This window comes from Protomyctophum parallelum (assembly GCF_964188405.1).
Source record: "Protomyctophum parallelum genome assembly, chromosome: 12".
Taxonomy (NCBI): Eukaryota; Metazoa; Chordata; class Actinopteri; order Myctophiformes; family Myctophidae; genus Protomyctophum; species Protomyctophum parallelum.
In genome coordinates, this window is record NC_139712.1 from 42,597,534 (window position 1) to 42,617,211 (window position 19,678).

General features: G+C 43.4%; 2 protein-coding genes across 2 annotated transcripts in view; one reads left to right on the top strand and one right to left on the bottom strand.

Moving 5' to 3' along the window:
• dlgap1b (discs, large homolog-associated protein 1b) overlaps positions 1 to 19,678 on the bottom strand; it is a 94,901-nt gene that overhangs the window by 69,618 nt on the left and 5,605 nt on the right. The window contains exon 2 of the mRNA XM_083778042.1: positions 195 to 1,315. Within this exon, the coding sequence (XP_083634168.1) occupies positions 195 to 1,271 (1,077 nt within the window). The 5' untranslated portion in view covers positions 1,272 to 1,315. The remainder of the gene's footprint in view (positions 1 to 194; positions 1,316 to 19,678) is intronic.
• LOC310867677 (small COPII coat GTPase SAR1B-like) lies at positions 14,056 to 14,616 on the top strand (the record flags this gene model as incomplete). Its single annotated transcript, XM_083777796.1, has 1 exon — positions 14,056 to 14,616. One exon carries the CDS (start codon positions 14,056 to 14,058, stop codon positions 14,614 to 14,616), a length of 561 nt encoding a protein of 186 aa, XP_083633922.1.

Sequence of the window (19,678 nt, forward strand, 5' to 3'; positions counted from 1 at the left end):
GGGACCGGGACCCACCATAGCATGGGACCGGGACCCACCACAGCATGCGACCGGGACCCACCACAGCATGCGACCGGGACCCACCACAGCATGCGACCGGGACCCACCACAGCATGCGACCGGGACCCACCACAGCATGCGACCGGGACCCACCACAGCATGCCAGACATGAGGTTAAAAGCTTAGTGTCCTACCTGCAGGAAGTGGCAGGTGCGTGCCTGCTCGGCTTTCACTAGCGCTCTATCTAGGTTGACCTTCTGGTAGACCTCCCTGGCTCTGCTCACCGTCAGTGTGGACGACCACGAGCTCTTCTTCAGCTGCAGCTGCTGCCCGGCGTCCAGTGCCCTCGCCAGCTGCAGCCCCGCAGGTCCGGAGCCGACCACCGAGCACGTCGAGCACTTCACGTCGTTGTTGCTACGCGACGTCTTCAGCGTGTGAGCGCTGATGGTGTTGTAGGACTCCATGAAGTACTGCGACTGCGATTTGTCCGGGTGGCGCCCCATGGTCATCACCCCCGACGGCGCTTGGCGGTGGTGGTGGTGGTAGTTGCAGAACTCCCGGTCCAGCGTGTCGTCCGAGCTCCAGTAGCCCGAGGTGGCCGTGCGCATCTTGGGCTCCGACTTGGAGCGGTCTTTACTCTTGCCGCGCTTGCTGAGCTTCAAGGTCCCCGAGCACGACGGGGGGTCGTCGGGGCTGGCCTTGCCCCCGTTCACTCTCTGGAGTGTCCCGGGTCCCGGGACGGGCCCTTCCAGGGAGTGGGACTTGGTGAAGAGCTTCTGGACCGAGTGGACCAGGTGTCGGATGCGTCCCGGGCTGTCGCTGCGCTGGTGCTCCGTGGCCGTGCGCTTGTACTGCAGCGTGTGGTAGCCGTCGCGCTGCACCGGCGCCTGCCGCTCAAACTGCGCCAGGAGGTTGGCGGGGGCGCCGCGGTTGTTGTTGTTCCTGCCGCCGCCTCCTCCACTGCCTCCTTTGCCGCCCGCCGGTGGCCCGCCACCGGTGTAGGGCACCAGGGCGCTGCTGCACTCCTCCTTGGCCTCGTGGTGGGTGCTGCAGTGTCTGCGAGGGAAGGTGCAGCTGGCCAGGTCGGGGTAAGGGCCGCACTCGGACTGGAAGGAGCTGCGCTGGGCATAGTAAGGGTGGTCCGCCGGGTGCGTGTCTCCGGGGTTGAGGAAATACGGCCGGCGTTCCGGGTGCCCCAAGGTCATGGAGGAGGGGTCGCAGGTCACCGCGTGATGGTGGCTGCGGCCGTCGGAAAGGCCCTTCATGGTCATTGTGGACGTGCCGACGCACACATCCGGCTGCTAATGAGGGAGCTCTGCACGGAGAGACAGACAGAGAAGACAATTATAAAACACTTTGCATTTGCATACAATACGGCACAGTCCATCTGCTCCAGTTTGAAGGACACTTTTTGGCAGCTGCTCTGTGAATGTGCAGACATTTTGATGCCAACAGAAGTTGTGCCCGTTCCGTACTTGGGATTTTTCTTTTGTCCTTCAAAACACCCAAAGAATGTTCTCTAAATTTAGCACACACTTGGCATGCATTCCCTGACATCCAGATCAATTCTCAAGCTTCACTTCTCAGTTTGCATCTTGTAGATTAGAGTACGCGATACAAAAGAAAAGCACGGGGGGAAAAAAAGCAAGTGTCACAGGATCTTAGGGATCTGAGGGTAACAAAGGAGGAAGTGGAAACTGGAGAACCTCTCATCTATTTCCAACTCCAAGTGTAAGCTATATTTATCCATGAGTAGTGTTGGCAAAGAAGCAGCAATATGATTATGAATATGAAAAAATAAACAGTCCATAGACAATCAATAGGCGAGGAGACATTGTTAGGTATTTTTCATTTGTAGATCTGTTATTTTGGTGGAGGAGGTTTTCATGTGACCTGTGACCCGGTATTCCATAGGTTTTGCAGAATTATGAAGCTCATATTGCCCTGTGACTTACAATGTAGGTCACGCTGCCCACTGACTTTAAAATAGTATTAGTTCTGGCCCCGCCAGTGTCTTGATATGAATTGTTTTGTTTCCTGAATGCCATAACATGTTTTTGCAGGCTTGTATTATACTAACTGCACTCATAGTGACGTCCATGCCCTGTCCCCCGGTTCCACTAACTGATATTGCATATCCGGACTATCTCTGCCCCGTGAGATAGTTTCTGTATGCAATATTCAGTGACGTCTTGCATTATCTGTCCATTTGTAAACAAATACGTTTTTTGACCTTGTTGTTCGACATGTTTTTCCGGTGTATTGTTTACGATATGCTATATTAACCCTGTTCAAGTTGAACATGGGGATAGATCGTTGTGAGAGAGCTAGAGAGCTCCAAGCTCTCTAGCTATCGATGCTATCATGCTATTACATATTTATTAATTCATACAGTCTTTATACAGTCCTTGGTCTTATACAGTATTATGGTAGATTTATACCTATCAGACATATCTTTTTCCTCCTAACTATGCAATGCCTTGAGCCTCATTCAACCTGATTACAACACAATCCAGAGGAGGCAACAGAGAGGGCAATGCAAGAACACCTGCACAGCGCAAGAGCATTTAAGTTTAGTCCTGTCCACGCTGGTAAAGTGCAAACATGCGCATGTGCGCACGCACACACACAGAAATGGTCACATTCTGGTGCTTCAGAATCCCTCTGTCCCTCTAGTGTTGCTCTTAAGGGCAGACTAATTGGCCAGTAACATCCAATCCGACAGCTTCTGGGCCAAGCAAGGCAACCGGCTATAAACGACCTTTCCCTTCCGCGGTGACACGAAAACAATGGCATCCATCAGAGCCCCTTTAACGGCCGTCCCTGTGTCCGTCCGGGGCTGTGGCTGGCTGGCTGCTTAACCCTCACTGCGCTCCGTTGGAGGTAAAGCTAACAGGACATTAACTAGAGCCCATGCAACCAGTGTTGTTTTCGTCGACTAAGACTACCTTTTTTCACTGACTAAAACTAAATAAAAACTAAATGAAAACGAATCTATGATGACTAAAACTAAGACTAAATATACTGACAATTTCGTCAACAAATAAAAACTAGACTAAAATGTTAGGAAGGGACTAGTGGAGAAGAGATCCAGTTCTATGCAGATATACAATCTCACAACGCGTCGCGCTATATCTGCTATTTTCAGCATGCAACGATGTGTAAAAGATGTCAGCGACATCAAGGCCTGTCAAAACACATTTTAGTCGACTAAATCACCTGTAGATTTAGTCAACTAAAATCGTATGAAATTTAGTCGACTAAAACTAGACTAAACACTAGAACATTCCAGGTGACTAAAATGTGACTAAAACTAAGTGAAAACTATTCAAGAGACTATGACTAAAACTAAAATAGAAATTTGCTGCCAAAAACAACACTGCATGCAACCCGGGTGCTCGGTTCAGCGCCGGGGCTCAATTCAACACGGGGAATTCATTACTGTTACTTACCAAGTGCTGCCAAAGGCCAGTGTGGTAAGAAAATGTTAAAGAGTCAAGAGAAAAGGGCAGCAAGAAGGGGGTAAGTGGAGACATAATGAGAGGAAACTAGGGGGAAAGAGCAAAGGAGCGAAATAACATGAAAATCAATTTGTTACATAGCGGGGAGGATAAAATGTGCAAGACCCATTGCGGGGCACAGTGTCTGAATGAATTCGAGTGAATGTCGGGAATAAATAGATGCACTGGGAAATATTCATGATTTTTTGCTATCCATGGAAATCCGCTGGATACAACCCCCCCCCCTTGCCAGGGAGAGAATTAGGCCTGTTTGTCATAGTATTGTCCCGTATTGTGAGACTGAAAATGGAATCCGATACTGCCAATCCTCAACCCAGAACATTGCGCGTACACAAGAGTGAACGTAGTGCATGAAAAGATAAGCACAGAAATGTGCGCGCACACGCACACACACACACACACACACACACATACACACTAGGGATGCCACCGAATAATCGATTTTCCGATTAATAGTTGCAGTCTCCGAAATCGATTTTAATATTTCATAATCGAAAATCAAAAGAATCTTTTTTTTTTCTTTTTTTTTTAATAGCCATAATATAGGTTAATAAGTAAGGCTGCATGATATATCGAACATGTACCTTCATCAGAGTGGAGAACAGACACAGTTAACGATCGCTTGTTAAGTGCCTGCCAGACAGACAATCAGATGAAATGAAGGCAGGTGTAGAGTAGAGTGTAGACTAGTGAACTGAACGTTTTCTGTTTATATCAAGTACTTCATACCAGCCCCTTATGAAACTACTTCTCCCCAAATCCAAATGGATTTCATTTTCCATCCTGAATGGCACTGAGATCTCCACAAAGGTTTACTCATCAAAACTGATTATAAAACTGTAACCATCAAAGCATGCACTCAACATATAATGGTTATGTGAGTATGTGACCATGGCATGTGCATAATATAAAATCTTAAAAGTTTTATCTGATATTGATAAAATAAAAATAAAAACACACACAAAAAACTCACACACACACACACACACACACACACACACACACACACACACACACACACACACACACACACACACACACACACACACACACACACACACACACACACACACACACACACACACACACACACACACACACACACACACACACACACACACACACACACACACACTTAAAAACTGGACCATGTCCAGCTAAAGGTATTCATTGCAGTCAATTGACAGAGGTTTTCTTCACTTGGCCACTGAAGCGCAGAATGTGACCTGAATAAAAGATCCTCGCGGCAGTCCACAGCTGGCCACAGACCGGCACTGAAGCTAAAAAGCTGCAGTTGGGTCATGTTGGCTGGCTGCCTGCTAGTGACACGCGCATACACGCACACGCACACGCACACGCACAGAGAGAAACAGACACAGCCGTGCCCAAGCACACACATTCCCATACATATCTCCCTGGCTGATTTGCTGGGGTTTCCAGTGTTGAATTCTGATGCTGCCATGGTTGTTAGGTGTGATATTGCAACAATGTATCATGGGACATGCTGGTTGTGACACGCCGTCAGGGACAACAACACAGCTCAGCTCATAGACAGCTGCTGTGGCTCTTCTATTAGAGGTATTACTGTATGTCCAAAGTAGCCGAGTGTCCCATGTAGGTGTCTATAGGCATGCGGCCCCCAAACGCTTTTGGCCGTGCAAGTTAAGTCAAGTGGCAAATAATCACAGAATGTCACTGCACTGAGAGACATGCAGCTGCTGTACTCCTGCAGCTGCTCTATACATCTCCTTACAACAGTGTTGATTTTGCTGTTTGTGTTAAAGGACCACTTCACCACTTTTCAACGTATCTTCATATAATAGGTCCTCACTAATAATCATGATAAAATGGCACAATTCTTTTCTACTCAGTCTGTGTCTCATAGGAGGGCTGTGGGCAGTTTAGAAACCGTCTTCCAGTGACATCATCATTAGGCAGAATTTTTTTTAAACAAGATATTTTTACAAAAATGTTTAGATTTTCAGTATCGACGATGGCTTCCATTTTCGCATTGCATCGCATTTTCAGGACTAGAAAGCCTGTAGTTTCGAAATATTAGCTTGTATTCCCCATCGATGATGTCATTGGAAGACGGTTTCTGAACTGCCCACTGCCCTCCTATGAGACACAGACCGAGTAGAAAGAAATTGCGCCATTTTTTCATGATTATTAGTGAGGACCTATTATATGAAGATAGGTTGAAAAGTGGTGAAGTGGTCCTTTAAATAAATAACGCCATAAAACCATAAAAACACCATTACCCTTTTTATGTCAAGCACCCCCTAGAGGGCGTTTGCGCGCCACAGTTTGGGAACCCCTGGTCTAGGCAATCCCCATCACCATTCCAACAACGACGACTACTGTCGGGCGGAAACCTCATATGTCCATAAACGGACTTTTCAGGATTCAAATGATTTCTTTTGCAGATCTAGATGCTCAAAACATGGCGCTTTGTGTCGTGTTTCCAGCTTGCAGTGGTCCTTGAGGGGGTTCCAGGTGGTCCCCTGCAGCTAAATGATGAACAGTTGGTAACCAAATGGACCAATGGACGTTTCGGCCGAGTGGCCTTCTTCAACTCTAATCTGACTCGGTCCGAAACGTCCATCGGTCGAAATAAAACAAGCACTAACGGATAACGTGAGTGCTGGTATTTATTCCTTCAGTGTTGCCATGATTTGTCACAACTCGAGTTGAGTTTGTACGACGCTTATAAGGTCTTTAAATAAATACGTTTTGAAATGTCTATGGGAAAAAAATGCATTGGGAATTATTTCCTGGGCCTGGCGTCGTCATGAAAGGGGGCGGGACTGCGACGCTCTATAGGCTATATATACTTGAGATCACAATGCACATTGTAGATCTGCTATTTTCAAAAGATATTTTATGCTTTTTAAAAACTTGAAATTGGACATTCTGCACAATGAGCACTTTTATTTTTTGGTATATTTTAGGTATATTTTTATGCCAATATAATTGTTGCATTCTTACTCAAGTAAAAGTTGAATACCAGACTTTTACTTAAACAGAGTAAACAGAGTTGTTCTACATTGGGGTACTGATACTTTTACTTAAGTACATTTTTTTGAGTACTTCAATCGCTGGGTGTTCTCGCAACTCCTGCAACACCAAGCGTAAAATGAACCCCCCTCGTGGGGTTATACGGTCCCCCAGACCACTGCAGTGCAAATAAAACAAAAAATAATTACATCTCAGCAACTTTTATTTAGTGATTGTACGCTACAAGGGGAGGACAGTAAATAAAAGGCAGCAGTGATGAAATGAGCCATGCTGGTATTTAACCCATTCTGACCGGGCACCCATTTTGGTGTCGGCATCATGTTATGCTTTAGCTATTGAAAAATAGCAGATCTACAAGCTCATATCGCGCCACCGAGTGGCGCGATACGAGCTTGTAGGTCTGCTATTTTTTGAAAAATCGAAGAACGACTGACATTTTTTAGAATCTGATCTCAGGTCAGAATGGGTCCATCAGACCAGTGTGTGTCCGGCGGAAACCTCGTGTGAATCTGATCTCAGGTCAGAATGGGATAAGTTATCCAGTAGCACCTCTCGCTGCATCAGCAGCACGACGGTCTAAATTCAGTTTGGCAGTCACGCTTGTTTGGACAAGATTGAGATTCACTTATCGTACAGAAATAAAAAGAGGAAAAGAAATAGGAAAGAAATGGAAAACAGATTCCTCCCATCATCATCCCCTGTAAAGTCTACGCCTATCTGGGGCCAAGCTTTGCAGCTGCTGCTGCTGCCGGGCCTAATCTTCACGTTCCATTTACTGTATGCCGTGCAATGTTTTCCTATCGCCGCTGTCGGGTGGTAAACCTTGTATGTCCAAAACCATATAACTTTTTTATGGAATGGGGAAAAGAATAACCTGTGTTCCAAATGGATCCAATGTAATTAGTGACACGCTCTTGTTGATACTTTTCACCAGGCGACAGATGTAACCACTTTCACTTTCAAAGTGTTTCTAAAATAGTGAAAATAGCGATTGAGCGTGTAGATATTTGACACGTTTGTGCCCCACTATATTGTATGATGAACATATTGGAGATAGGCCTACAAGGTTTCAGCCGAACAGTAACGTTTTGCACCAAATCAAATAAACAAAGGCTCTGAGTACATGTGAGCCTGAGTTTTGTTGAGATGGTAAGGAAGCTGAGGGAATTCATAGGACAATAACTTTGCACTTTGGTGTGTGTGTGTGTGTGTGTGTGTGTGTGTGCGCACGCATGTGCATGCAATAAAAGGGAAATCATATGAAGTCATGGTGGTACATGTTATTTAACTCATTTCCACGCTGCAGCAGTGTGATGTCACGCTGCAGCAGTGTGATGTCACTGTACACGACAGGGCTGTTGCTCTAGCTTAAGGAACATGGGTAGTGATTACCTCATCTTCTCAATCTCCTTCATTTAAAGATGAGTTAATCACATTAACCCTGGCATGTCTTTGGGCAAGACAAAAAATATCTGAATTTGTAAATTGGTTAATATACTGTACATTCAAAAGGAAATAGTGAACAACTTTAGAAGAAAAAGGTTTTCTCAGTGGAGTGGCTAGATCCAACATCCAGTATGCATATCAAGAATAGGAATTGAAAAAATCCCCAAAAGGTAGCACGTCCCAAATTTAAAATCTGTGGAGGACAAAGTAGGCCTACTCACATTTCCACTTTTTCATTGGCACAAATAAACGAACGCTTACACATTTCGGCTAAGAGCCTCTATCAGAGCCTCTGATGTGCTATCCTTTGGGGATTTCTTCAATTCCTATTTTTGAAAAGGACACATTTTATCACCCTTAAAAAGGGGGAAAAAAACACATGGATTTCCTAATTTCCTCACCAAATGGTGTCTGGTTGTGATTTGAAATAGTATGTCATGCTGTTACATCAGCCAGGTAGACTTGCCTTGATGGTCGACTATCAACAAGGAAGGGAAGTTAGGAACATGAAAGCGACAGCTGGCAGCACAGAAATATCTCAGAGCAATCTCAGGACAATTATGTCTCCTCCACTTTCACCTGTAAAATCCAATCCAATTCAAAACCGCAGACAACCAATCAATCTCAATATCATTTATTTATATACAGTTTTTTGTGAAAATGGTTTATGGTGCCTCTGTATTCAATGTTCTCTACAGAGCATTTGGTTCTCAAAGTGTCAGTTTGTGTCGTCAAAAATCTTGAAAATGTTTGAAAAAGATTTTCAAATGGGGGGCGGGGTGTCAAAGAAATACTGGAGTGGGGTCTCTAACAATATTGAGGTAATTCTACTTGAGTAAAACTGGAGTATTTCAAATTTGTTACACTTTTACTTCTACTCCATTACATCTCAGAATTAAATATTGTACTTTTACTCCACTAGAATTATTTGAAAACTTTAGTTAGTATAGTTACTTTAAAGCCTCCCTCTTGAGAATGCTTGTGTTGCATAACATTTTAAGGCCGGGATGGGGCCAAAAAGAGTCTTTGAGCGATTATTTTCTTTGGTGTTATATGGACGTTTTTATTTATTTATGGCTATCAGGTTTTATCTCTGTTGGTTGAATGCCACTGCTAACGTGTTAAAAGACAGATCACTCTCTCTCTTTCCTTATAGGGGTATAACAAATATATACAACCTCCTTTGTAGAATATGCGTGCTTGAAGTTTGTATCTCCATAGTCTTCAAAAGCAATATTGAGCAGAACAAACTAGAAAATATGAGAAATTTGATAGGAAGAGATAAGAGAAGCGTACAGTATTCCATCATGTTCAGCCTGGGGCTATTCAATCTATAGAAGACACGAAGACGCAAAGGAGGTGTTTTCCTATTAAAATGTACATGTAGGACAATAAGAGGAGGGGCGGTGTGTATCTTTCCAATATCACAAATGAAAGCTTACAAAATGTGCCTGGCACGTCAATTACATGCTGGGCGGGCAATAGAAGGCTTCGATGGAGGTATGTACAAACTGTTGAGCATGTTATCAAAACATTGCTAAATGGCACCGGACACACCGAGTCTTATTAAAACTCAGCTCTGATACATTCATCATCTCCAACAGATCACCAATGTCCTTGCAATACAATATAGTAGGCTACACTGAGTATAGGCACTGTTCCTTGCTGTATTGGATATATTATGAAAACACATGACTCTATATGGAATGGATTGGTGTTCCCAGTTTCCCGGTGACAGCTCTTTTGTCACCAGCAAACTAATTAGGCTGACTGTCAGAGCTCTCGCAGACAAATGCAGTGACTGGGGTGAGTTATAGCATGGGGAACCACCAAACACTTCTCGGAAGACAAATTCCTTGACAGGGAGGGGGTTGTTTGATCAAGGTAAATAAATTAACAGCGGCATTAAGTCTGGAGAGAAAGAGCTGTCAGCCGCCGCTCTCGCAGCCCTGCGCTTACAACGTTCCCAACATAAGAAGAGAAGATAAGAAGCATAATTTACTTAGTTGTGCGCCGGTGTTGCACAGCAAAAGTACCAGATCTACAAACACGCCGCAATGACATGCACTGTGAGCTTGTGGATCGCCTCTTTTCGGTGTGTAACGTCCACATGCAACTAAATACTGTATACCATAAACCTAATCTCTCAGAATGATGGCATATAGTGTAGTTGTTTCTCATTGTTGTTTGGTTAATTGTTTGTGTGTAGGTATTGTAGTCCATTACTTTTGCTGTGAAGTGTCCTTGGGTTCATTCAAGCTACTATTATTACCTTAACTCAGGGATGAGTCTCGCCGTACCAGCCACAATACTTCTCTTTACTGTGTCTAGCTTCTTTAATAAAGTACAATAAAGCAGTCCATAAATAACAGCCCAGAGGAGGAGGGAGTGCAGCATCACCATGGAAACTAATTGATTTCCTGCTGTTTCCATCCTAGGTTCCTGTGCAGCTGCAGTGGTGGAAGAAGTACTCACATTATTTATGATTATGATTATTATGATTATTATTATTATTATTATTATTATATTTTTTGTAAAAGTACTATGTAGCAATACCATAATATAAAAATTCAACTTGCATTCTAAATTGTATTTCAGTTCCAAGTATTGGCATAAAAATGTACTTAGAGAACCAAAGTAAAAGTACAAAATAATTGTGAACTCGGTATAATTGTACTAGTGGAGTAAAGTGTACAATATTTTCCTCTGAGATGTAATGGAGTATACTGTAAGTATGAAGTGAATGGGGGAATATATTGTTGTATATACTGTATGTATTATTCAATGAAATTCAGGTCAGTTGTCCATAATAAGCTTTAAGCAAGGATAGCCTACTGCAACGAAACAAAGGAGGCAAAACATCGCATATTTATTTTGATAAATATGCATTAAAATAATAATAATAATCTTATTCTCTCACCCTTATTACATACAGATAAAGCAGTACACACAAATATCCCAAAACCCTTATTATATTGGGGTCTTTTGGCTGAGATACGCAGGCAAACAAAACATTGGAGATTTGCAATTCCTCCTTTTCTCTTACAGAATAATAAACGATCAAAATAAATCTGGGTGACTTAACCCTGGGTGAGGTGCAAGCAAGCTGGATGTGCACTGTTGAGACAGTAATAAGCTAATCCCTAGTCGGCCCCTGTAGTTCTCTACACACGTACAACACTAGAAAGGGTTGCTCCATCATAATATGAGAGCATAATATCTCCACCAGGCTGGGTTGCCTAGCCAGGGCTGTGTAAGCTATGGGTTGCAGCCCTCAGGACACGAGGAAGCTGTTCGACATGAAGCTGTTCGACATGAAGTGCAACATTTTGTGGCACCCCCTATTTGATTCTTAAGTCCAACCTCACACTGCAGATTATGGGCTCCAATTTCGTCGCCGACTTTACCCGCGACGCGGCCCGCAATTCAGCCGCTGCCCGAAAATTACGAATATAGGAGCTTCCTCTGTCCCTCAACGGTATTTTGGTCCAGTGTCACCCGCTATCCTTTTTGCCGACACCGGTATTTGCGCCTAGAGGTGTGGTCATGGGCGTGCTGGCAAGCTTTGCAACTGCAACCGGCTTAGACCGGTATATAGTATATATTAATAGAGACGGCACCGGATTTCTCCTCCCATCCACTTGCATTCAATTGCTCAAAAGCGCATTTCACACCTCCTTCCCGGTAGGAACAGAGTGCATTCTGGGATTGTTTGGGCCAAACACATGAACGCGCTGGCCGTTGACTATTACAATTTACAATTTAGGCATTTAGCAGACGCTCTTAATCCAGAGCGACTTACATTAAGCAAGAACAAAAAAGCATGGGAATACATCACATAAAAACATTTATCATGAAACATGCGTAAGCTACAGAAAGTAACAGTGGAATATCTATATAATGAAACTATACATATAAACTATACATATATACTACTATGCTATACATATGTACTATGACGTGCTATGACTACATACAATGCAATTATAGTGCTGTCTACATAACATGCTATAAGTCTGTATCAAATGCTATCTAAGCGGCCCAGGCCGTAGCGTAACGGTCTGGGCACCGGACTGGTGATCCAGTCGCGGTGTGCCGCGGGTTCGACTCCCGGACCCGACACGGCCTTTACCGCATGTCATCCCCCCATCTCTCTCCCGTTTCCTGTCAGCCTACTTTCTATCCCTTAAAAAATCAATAAAGGCTATCTAAGTCTACAGATCATCACAGATCATCTACTATCATTGCAAACGTTCAGCGTTCATGTGTCATCATGAACGTGCACAATGATAGTCAACCGACCAGCGCATGTTCATGTGTTTGGCCCAGTGCTGCAATACTAAATTCCACCACTATGACCATTTCGCCTCAGGGTTTCCTCCGGGTGCCATCTCTATTCATATATACTCTGAGGCTTAAACTCTATGAGGATGGCCGGCCCCCAATTTCTGAACAGCTTCCATCCGGCCAGTGTTGTTTTCGTCGACTAAAACTAAGACGGAAAATGTTCGTCGACTACCTTTTTTCACTGACTAAAACTAAATAAAAACTAAATAAAAACGAATATATGATGACTAAAACTAAGACTAAATATACTGACAATTTCGTCAACAAATAAAAACTAGACTAAAATGTTAGGAAGGGACTAGTGGACAAGAGATCCAGTTTTATGCTGTGTTGCATGCTGAAAATATCAGATCTACAATCTCACAAGAGTGAGATTGTAGATCTGCTATTTTCAGCATGCAACCAAAGTGTAAAATATGTCATTACAACGACATCAAGGCCTGTCAAAACACATTTTAGTCGACTAAATCTACAGTTGATTTAGTCGACTAAAATGTATGACATTTAGTCGACTAAAACTAGACTAAACACTAGAACAATCCAGGTGAGTAAAATGTGACCAAAACTAAATGAAAACTATTCAAAAGACTATGACTAAAACTAAAATCTAAAAATGCTGCCAAAAACAACACTGCATCCGGCTACCATAAGACTGTTGAACACTTTACCTGTCTGTCAACAGGCGGGCCTGCATGTCACACAGGACCACTTTCCTTTGACAAACTGCTCTACTTACACAGAATGTTGGATACAGTTCCTTCCTGTGGATTGTTCCCTAGCCTAGCGGCCTATAGGTCAGCACATTTTGGGGGCATTTGGGTAAGTGGCTATGGCCAAATATAGTCCAAGGAGTGTTTTTCATGCAAAACTAACTACTTAAAGCATAATGAAATTTAGAAAATATTGCCTTATAATAGGTTGTCAATGGTGGCATCTTGGATTCATGCAAATTTAGGGTATTTGCAGTGAGCAGATTAGGGTAGATGTTTTATCCTGGCTAGTAGACCTAATGTCCTGTCAGAATCAGAAACAAAATAAAGCAATTTATTCCAACCTCTGCCATTTACCGTCACCCTTCCTTGGCTTCCTTCAACCAAAACTTATGGGGTTGCTAATAGTATTGTATTTAATGGTGCGATAAAATGTGAGTGTGAGAGAAAGACAAGAAGGAAAAGACAGAGAGAGAGAGACAACTTCAGTATGTGTTCCGTTCAGGCATTCAGTGTCCGTTCAAAGAATAGTGCTGGGCTATATCTGCTTCACTTTGCAGGTCACTAGTCAGAGGTTGCCAGCTGGCTAAGGGCAGGTGCTCCAGTTAAAGAGATGAGAGAGGGACCTGGACCATATGTCCTGATCAATGTCAGCCTGTTGCATTATTGGGGTCACATCAACAGATGCTTCAGATCTGCCTGGGAGGAACAACTTAACAAAACATGAAATGTGTAGTTCCTGAACACTCTTTCTAAATTATGCTGAAGTAAATGTTACCGTATAGGCGTAAGCTGATCTTGGTTACCATGGCAATGTGATCCAAGCCAGTGAGTGACAACATATTTTGAGCACGATTGGTGATGTCACTGCATGGTGACATCTACACAACTAATATCCTTTATAAAGGCTCACGGAATGAAGAAGATGTACCCATAATCCGAGACTGAAACCCTGGACGAAAGCGTGACATATCTGCTACTGACATAGCCCTCATGTCCTTATGGCCGGAGACATGTATTTCATGTTTCACTGGATCTACAAGAGTGTCCTGCAAGTATTAGGATTGGACAGAACTCTCAACCTGGTGTTTCTTGGACTCGACAATGCCGGGAAGACAACACTATTGCGAATGCTCAAAGATAACAGCCATGGTCAACACGAGCCCACGGGCTATCCAACGTCAGAGGAGCTGAGTATTGCCGGAAGACATTTTAAGACCTTTGATCTTGGCGGTCATACACAAGCGCGAAGAATCTGGAAAGACTACCTCCATGCCATCGACGGCATCGTCTACCTGGTGGACTGCGCTGACCATGCACGGCTCGGGGAGGCTAAAGTTGAGCTTGACGCCCTGCTAACAATTGAAACCGCCGTCCCAGTGCTCATCCTGGGGAACAAGATAGATCGCCCGGAAGCCATCAGTGAGCATAGTCTCAAAGAAATGTTTGGCCTGTATGGCAACCAAAGTAGAGTCCATCAGGGGCCACTGGAGGTTTTTATGTGTAGTGTGTGGAAGAGACAGGGCTATGGGGACGGGTTCAACTGGCTCACCAAACATATCGATGGCGAATAGGGTATTGTGGTATACGACTGTTGATGATGTCAGTCTTGTCCTAATATGGAGGGACGAGTGGATCTGAGATGAATTCATAAAATGTGAAAATACATTCACGCACGATTATATTATTATATTTCCACAATAAGTCTCATTGTCCTGTCTGTTTCTACCCTGTCTCTCCACACCGATAATACATCATCAAAACCTCATCCCCAGGGTTCACCTGCGCAAGTACTGATTTTCTTTTTTTCTCTAGCTGAGCCCGTTTGCTCTGGAGGAATAATATTTTCACCTTCACGCAGTACCACTTGTCAACCAGTATAGTGGTCGGACCAGACCACAAGATATGTCTCAACCAGCTGCGTTGGAAGTGAGGGCGTTCTGGGGGTTCTGGCCATGGCTGCCACAGGGGACTAAACAAACCAGAAACACTGATGTCATCAGTGGACATCTAAGGGGTCCTTGGTCTGAGAAACATTGACCCCTGCACTAAACTGTAAATATATGTGTGGTTAGCTGTAGCAGCAATGGGAGTGAGTGGCAGCCCCTGTGAGACCCTGCCCGCATAAACAAATACACACACTGGCTCCAATTCAAGTAGTTAGATGTGTGAGGGTGTGTGTGTGTGTGTGTGTCTTGCATGAGTGCCTTTGAGCGCAGATGCAACACGCATATGACAAGTATGCAGGAATATGGATACACACCGGCAAATGCGGCAATGCATGCTGTACGCACTCGCGTGTACACATTGTGTGTACGCACTCGCACACGCACACAACCCTTCTATTCAAACTCCACTTGGAAATGCATGTCTGCAAAACATGCCACGCTTGCACGCACACGCACACGCACACACACACACACACACACACACACACACACACGCCTCCTACCCCCACATACGGGCTGGGAGGCAGCCTTCCAGCTCTCCTTGAGCACCGTAGAGATTTGAGCCTAAGCTGAACATGCTGCCTGCACAGAGAGCAAGCAGGTGTCAGACCAATGTGAGTGCCACACATTGACAGTTAGCGGCCGAGCTCCCCAGCTGACCTCGCATATAAATCGCTGTCGGCAAAAATTCCCAACCACGTCATGGACCCATGGCGTGGCTTATGTCATCAGAATGGACTGTATGTCTCCTGTCAGCACGGCCCCAGGCTTAGCTGACGTTAGTGACGTACGTCAAAAAGCTCTGGGGTCTGAATCCTGGCTGAGGACGAGGATGAGAATTGAGATGAGGAGGAGGTGGAGGGCGTGGATGATGATTAGGATGAGGTGGAGGGCGAGGATGATGATTAGGATGAGCGGTTTCAGATATTATCAGAAGATTTATTCTCCGTCATCAGCCATTATCAACATACTGACCTTGTTGTCCACAATTGTCCGACGTGGCGCTGGTCGCGGCCAAATCTAGCCCTAACCTCAATCTAAACCGGCCACATAATTCCCTTAACCTCCATGTACTGTAGGTCAGTTTCACAATGTTTTCACTTCCGCATTTCCTATAATTGCCTACTTGTGGTAGGCAGTATGTGGAAATGTCCATACTGGCTGCATTGAATGGTCTTGATAAGAACATAGTGGTGATTGATTATCAGTTGATAACATTCGAAGCGGGTGAATTTAACTGAGCCACAGTTTTTCACCAAGCAGAGATAATTCAGTGGTCATGTTCTGGCTGTTGGAGCCAGTGTGTCAGTGGTCTTGTTCTGGCTGTTGGAGCCAGTGTGTCAGTGGTCATGTTCTGGCTGTTGGAGCCAGTGTGTCAGTGGTCAACCCGGCATGCTACTTCATTATGCAGGTGGCGCAGTGGCATCCATAATGCATAACACACCGTGACATTATAATGGAAGTGGAGTGGAGTGGAGAGAAGCAGGTGGGCAGAGAGAGAGAGAGAGAGCATGAATAAAATGTGAGAGTCTGAGGGAGTCAAGGAGGAACAGACACAGCACACAGACAAATAGATTAGATACTGTACATTGACTAAAATTAAATAAATCCAGAGGAAGAGATGTCAACAAGCCTCGAGAAATGCGGAAGTAGTCTGTCAGCAGTTGGGAAAAGATACTCTCGTCCTCAACTCATACTTATCGAAAGAATATCAACTTGAAGAGTATTTCCAGGTTGTTACTTGTTACTGTAATCGTATGTATGTATGTCGGTGGCGTCGCTCGGCCAATCAGGGACCAAGTATATGTTGGTGGCGTCGCTCGGCCAATCAGGGACCAAAAACAGCGATCGGTCTGGGTTATGTATGTCGTATGTCGGTACATTCAACCGGCCAATGAGAAACCACTGTTCTCGATGACGTAACTAAAGTATGTTTCAAAATTGGTATAAGGTCAATAGGGGGTATGTACCATATCGGCCGGGTATGTGTGTATGTCGGTGTACTCCACTGGGCATTGAGGAATCACTGACAGTGCATTTGTAGTTGGAATTGTAATTGAAAAACATATTGGATAGAACTGTCAAAAGCTATACGTTAAGTCTAATAGTATTGGGTTACAATGGGGGTGTCCCAAAAGGGCCTCTACTTTCACTTGTCAGTGTGGTGTATACTCCCGACCAAGCAGTTCCTACCTGAACTCACCCCACCTATCTAACACTTTCACTTTCAACATCCCACCACATATCCACTACTATTTACACTGGTGATGTCTGGTGATATGTTGATGTTGATTCATTTCCTGATTCCAATCAATAGATATTGAGTGAAACAGGCAGTGTAGTTCACCACAGTTTTCCACAGAACTATTGACAGGATTCTCTCAAATGTATTTCTGTGCGGCTTTGCACACGACCCTGCAGTCATGTCCATTTGGGATTATAGGGGCGTCGCCGTCTACGCTAATTAGGAATCTAATTGGTATTTGTGGAGTGTCTATACTGTTGTACTGTATGCTAATCAGGATCAAGTGGCACAACCTTTCAAGTTATGATGAGAATATGGGATTCATCTTAATACAGTTATGAACAATTCTGCCACATGACTAGTCAGATTCATGACAAGTTTTTGACAGAATTTTAAGAAGATATTGGTAAATGAAGCCCAATATTCTTGTAATTCTTCTTTGTAATGCTCGTGCGTCCAATATGGCCATCCTGAGGTACCACATTGAGAAACGCCAAACCTTCCCAGAGGGTGAACACAGGAGAGGGATGCTGAAGTATGCAGAGTTTATTTACATATTATGAGTCATATGACCCTGCACAGTCAAATCTTCAGTTTTAATTTAACTTAAAATTAAATAATAATTTTAATTTAACTCATTCAGATCACATTTACTGAAATAGTGTACTTAAGTACAATTTAAACAGTATTGTTTACTTGCAATACTGCAGTATTTCCAATTTTCAGTACTTTTATCTCAGAGGCAAATATTATACTTTTTTACTCCACAAAAAATATTTGAAAACTTAAAGATACTAGGTAAGTGTAGATTTAGATTACAATTAGAAAACATACATTATACTACAGCCATATATACCGGTCTGTAGCCTACTTGGCTTTGTGTATTATTATTTTTAAAATCTACAGTCCAAACAAGGTATGACTAATCACATGTGATTTTAAACGCACTTTTTACGTTCCACAATGTGTGTTGTTGTGAACTGAATTATGTGTGTGCATGCATGCGTGCTACATTTCCTGCTTTTAAAATCTAGTCCAATTTAATTAAATTAAATGTAATTAACACTACGAAGTCTGAAAAAATTTCACTACTACTCAGTCGGCTGAACGGTCAGGGGGACCGTGTTTTTGGTGCGATTTGATTGGCCACTCTCTCCCCCACTCGTCCCTCTCCAGCTGGAGAAGACATTGTTCAAGCCTGCATCCCATTTCCAACGAATTAAATCATAATATGTTTCTTAACACATGTTTTCACTCCTAAAATGTATAAAACTAATAATACATGTGAAAAATATATATTTTGCCGTTGCCCGTTAGTACTATATTGCAACATGCCTTTTGTTGTTCTTTTTTTCCTTCCAAAAGAGCAAAGATCACTTGTCTTTTCTTGTGTGTTATCGATGTAATTAATATATGTGACCCCACGCGATGTACAGACTGCTTGACTAGGCATGTAAACATGACATAATTGTATTAATGTTTAAGTGTAATGATGTTATTGACCGGATTGTCCGTAGTCCTCCAGCCGTTAGCTTACAGTTGCTAATATTATAAGCTAACAACATTACTAAAGCCAATGTATTGCATTAAATGCGGCCTGTCCGCGGTAAATTACTTATACAAGTGAGTCGCGTTATATCTACCTAAATTACCAGCCAAAGTACATTCCAAATAAACAATTATTAGCCACGTTATGTTGTTATATCAGTTTAATTAATAAAAAACATCGTTCAGAATACGGCCGTTAGCACTGTGAATTCAACATCCGGTGAGGAGAGGATACGGATCGTGTATGTGTTGTGTATGGAAATCAGCGCATACAGTGGCTTACCGGATGTAAGCCTTGCACACTAAATAGAAAGCCTGCAGCCTGGTGATACAAAAAATAAACTCCACACGTGAAATGCCACTGCATGTTGAGGAGAAACCCCAGCTCAGCTGCTGTTTATAACATCGTGCAGTTATTGAATTCATGAACATTTACATGCTTCCCTGAGAGGGAGAGAGAGAGAGAGAAAAAGGAAAGTTCCACGGATCTGGTCGCTTGCAGAAAAGTTTACAGATAAGGACGGACAGGCTGAACTATTTTGACTGACAAAGAGCTGGCGATATTTAGCCTATATGCCAGAATAGGCTGTGGCTGTGCTGTGAAACAAATTAATCCACAGCAGCAGGCCTACATACGTTCCACGTCGCTTGCAGAAAGAACTGTTCTTTTGACCGACAAAACATTTAGCGGTTCGGGAGGTCTATCTGATTGGAATTATTCCAAACACTTTTTATTTTGTATCGCGCATCGGCAAGCGTTCTCGCTTCATGGAAAGTAAATGTCGGGTCGAGTCTAACCGAGCATTCAATAATAATAATAATAATAACAATGATAATAATCATTGTATTCATATTCCTATTATCTTATCAAAATAATAAACAAATTCCAAGTTA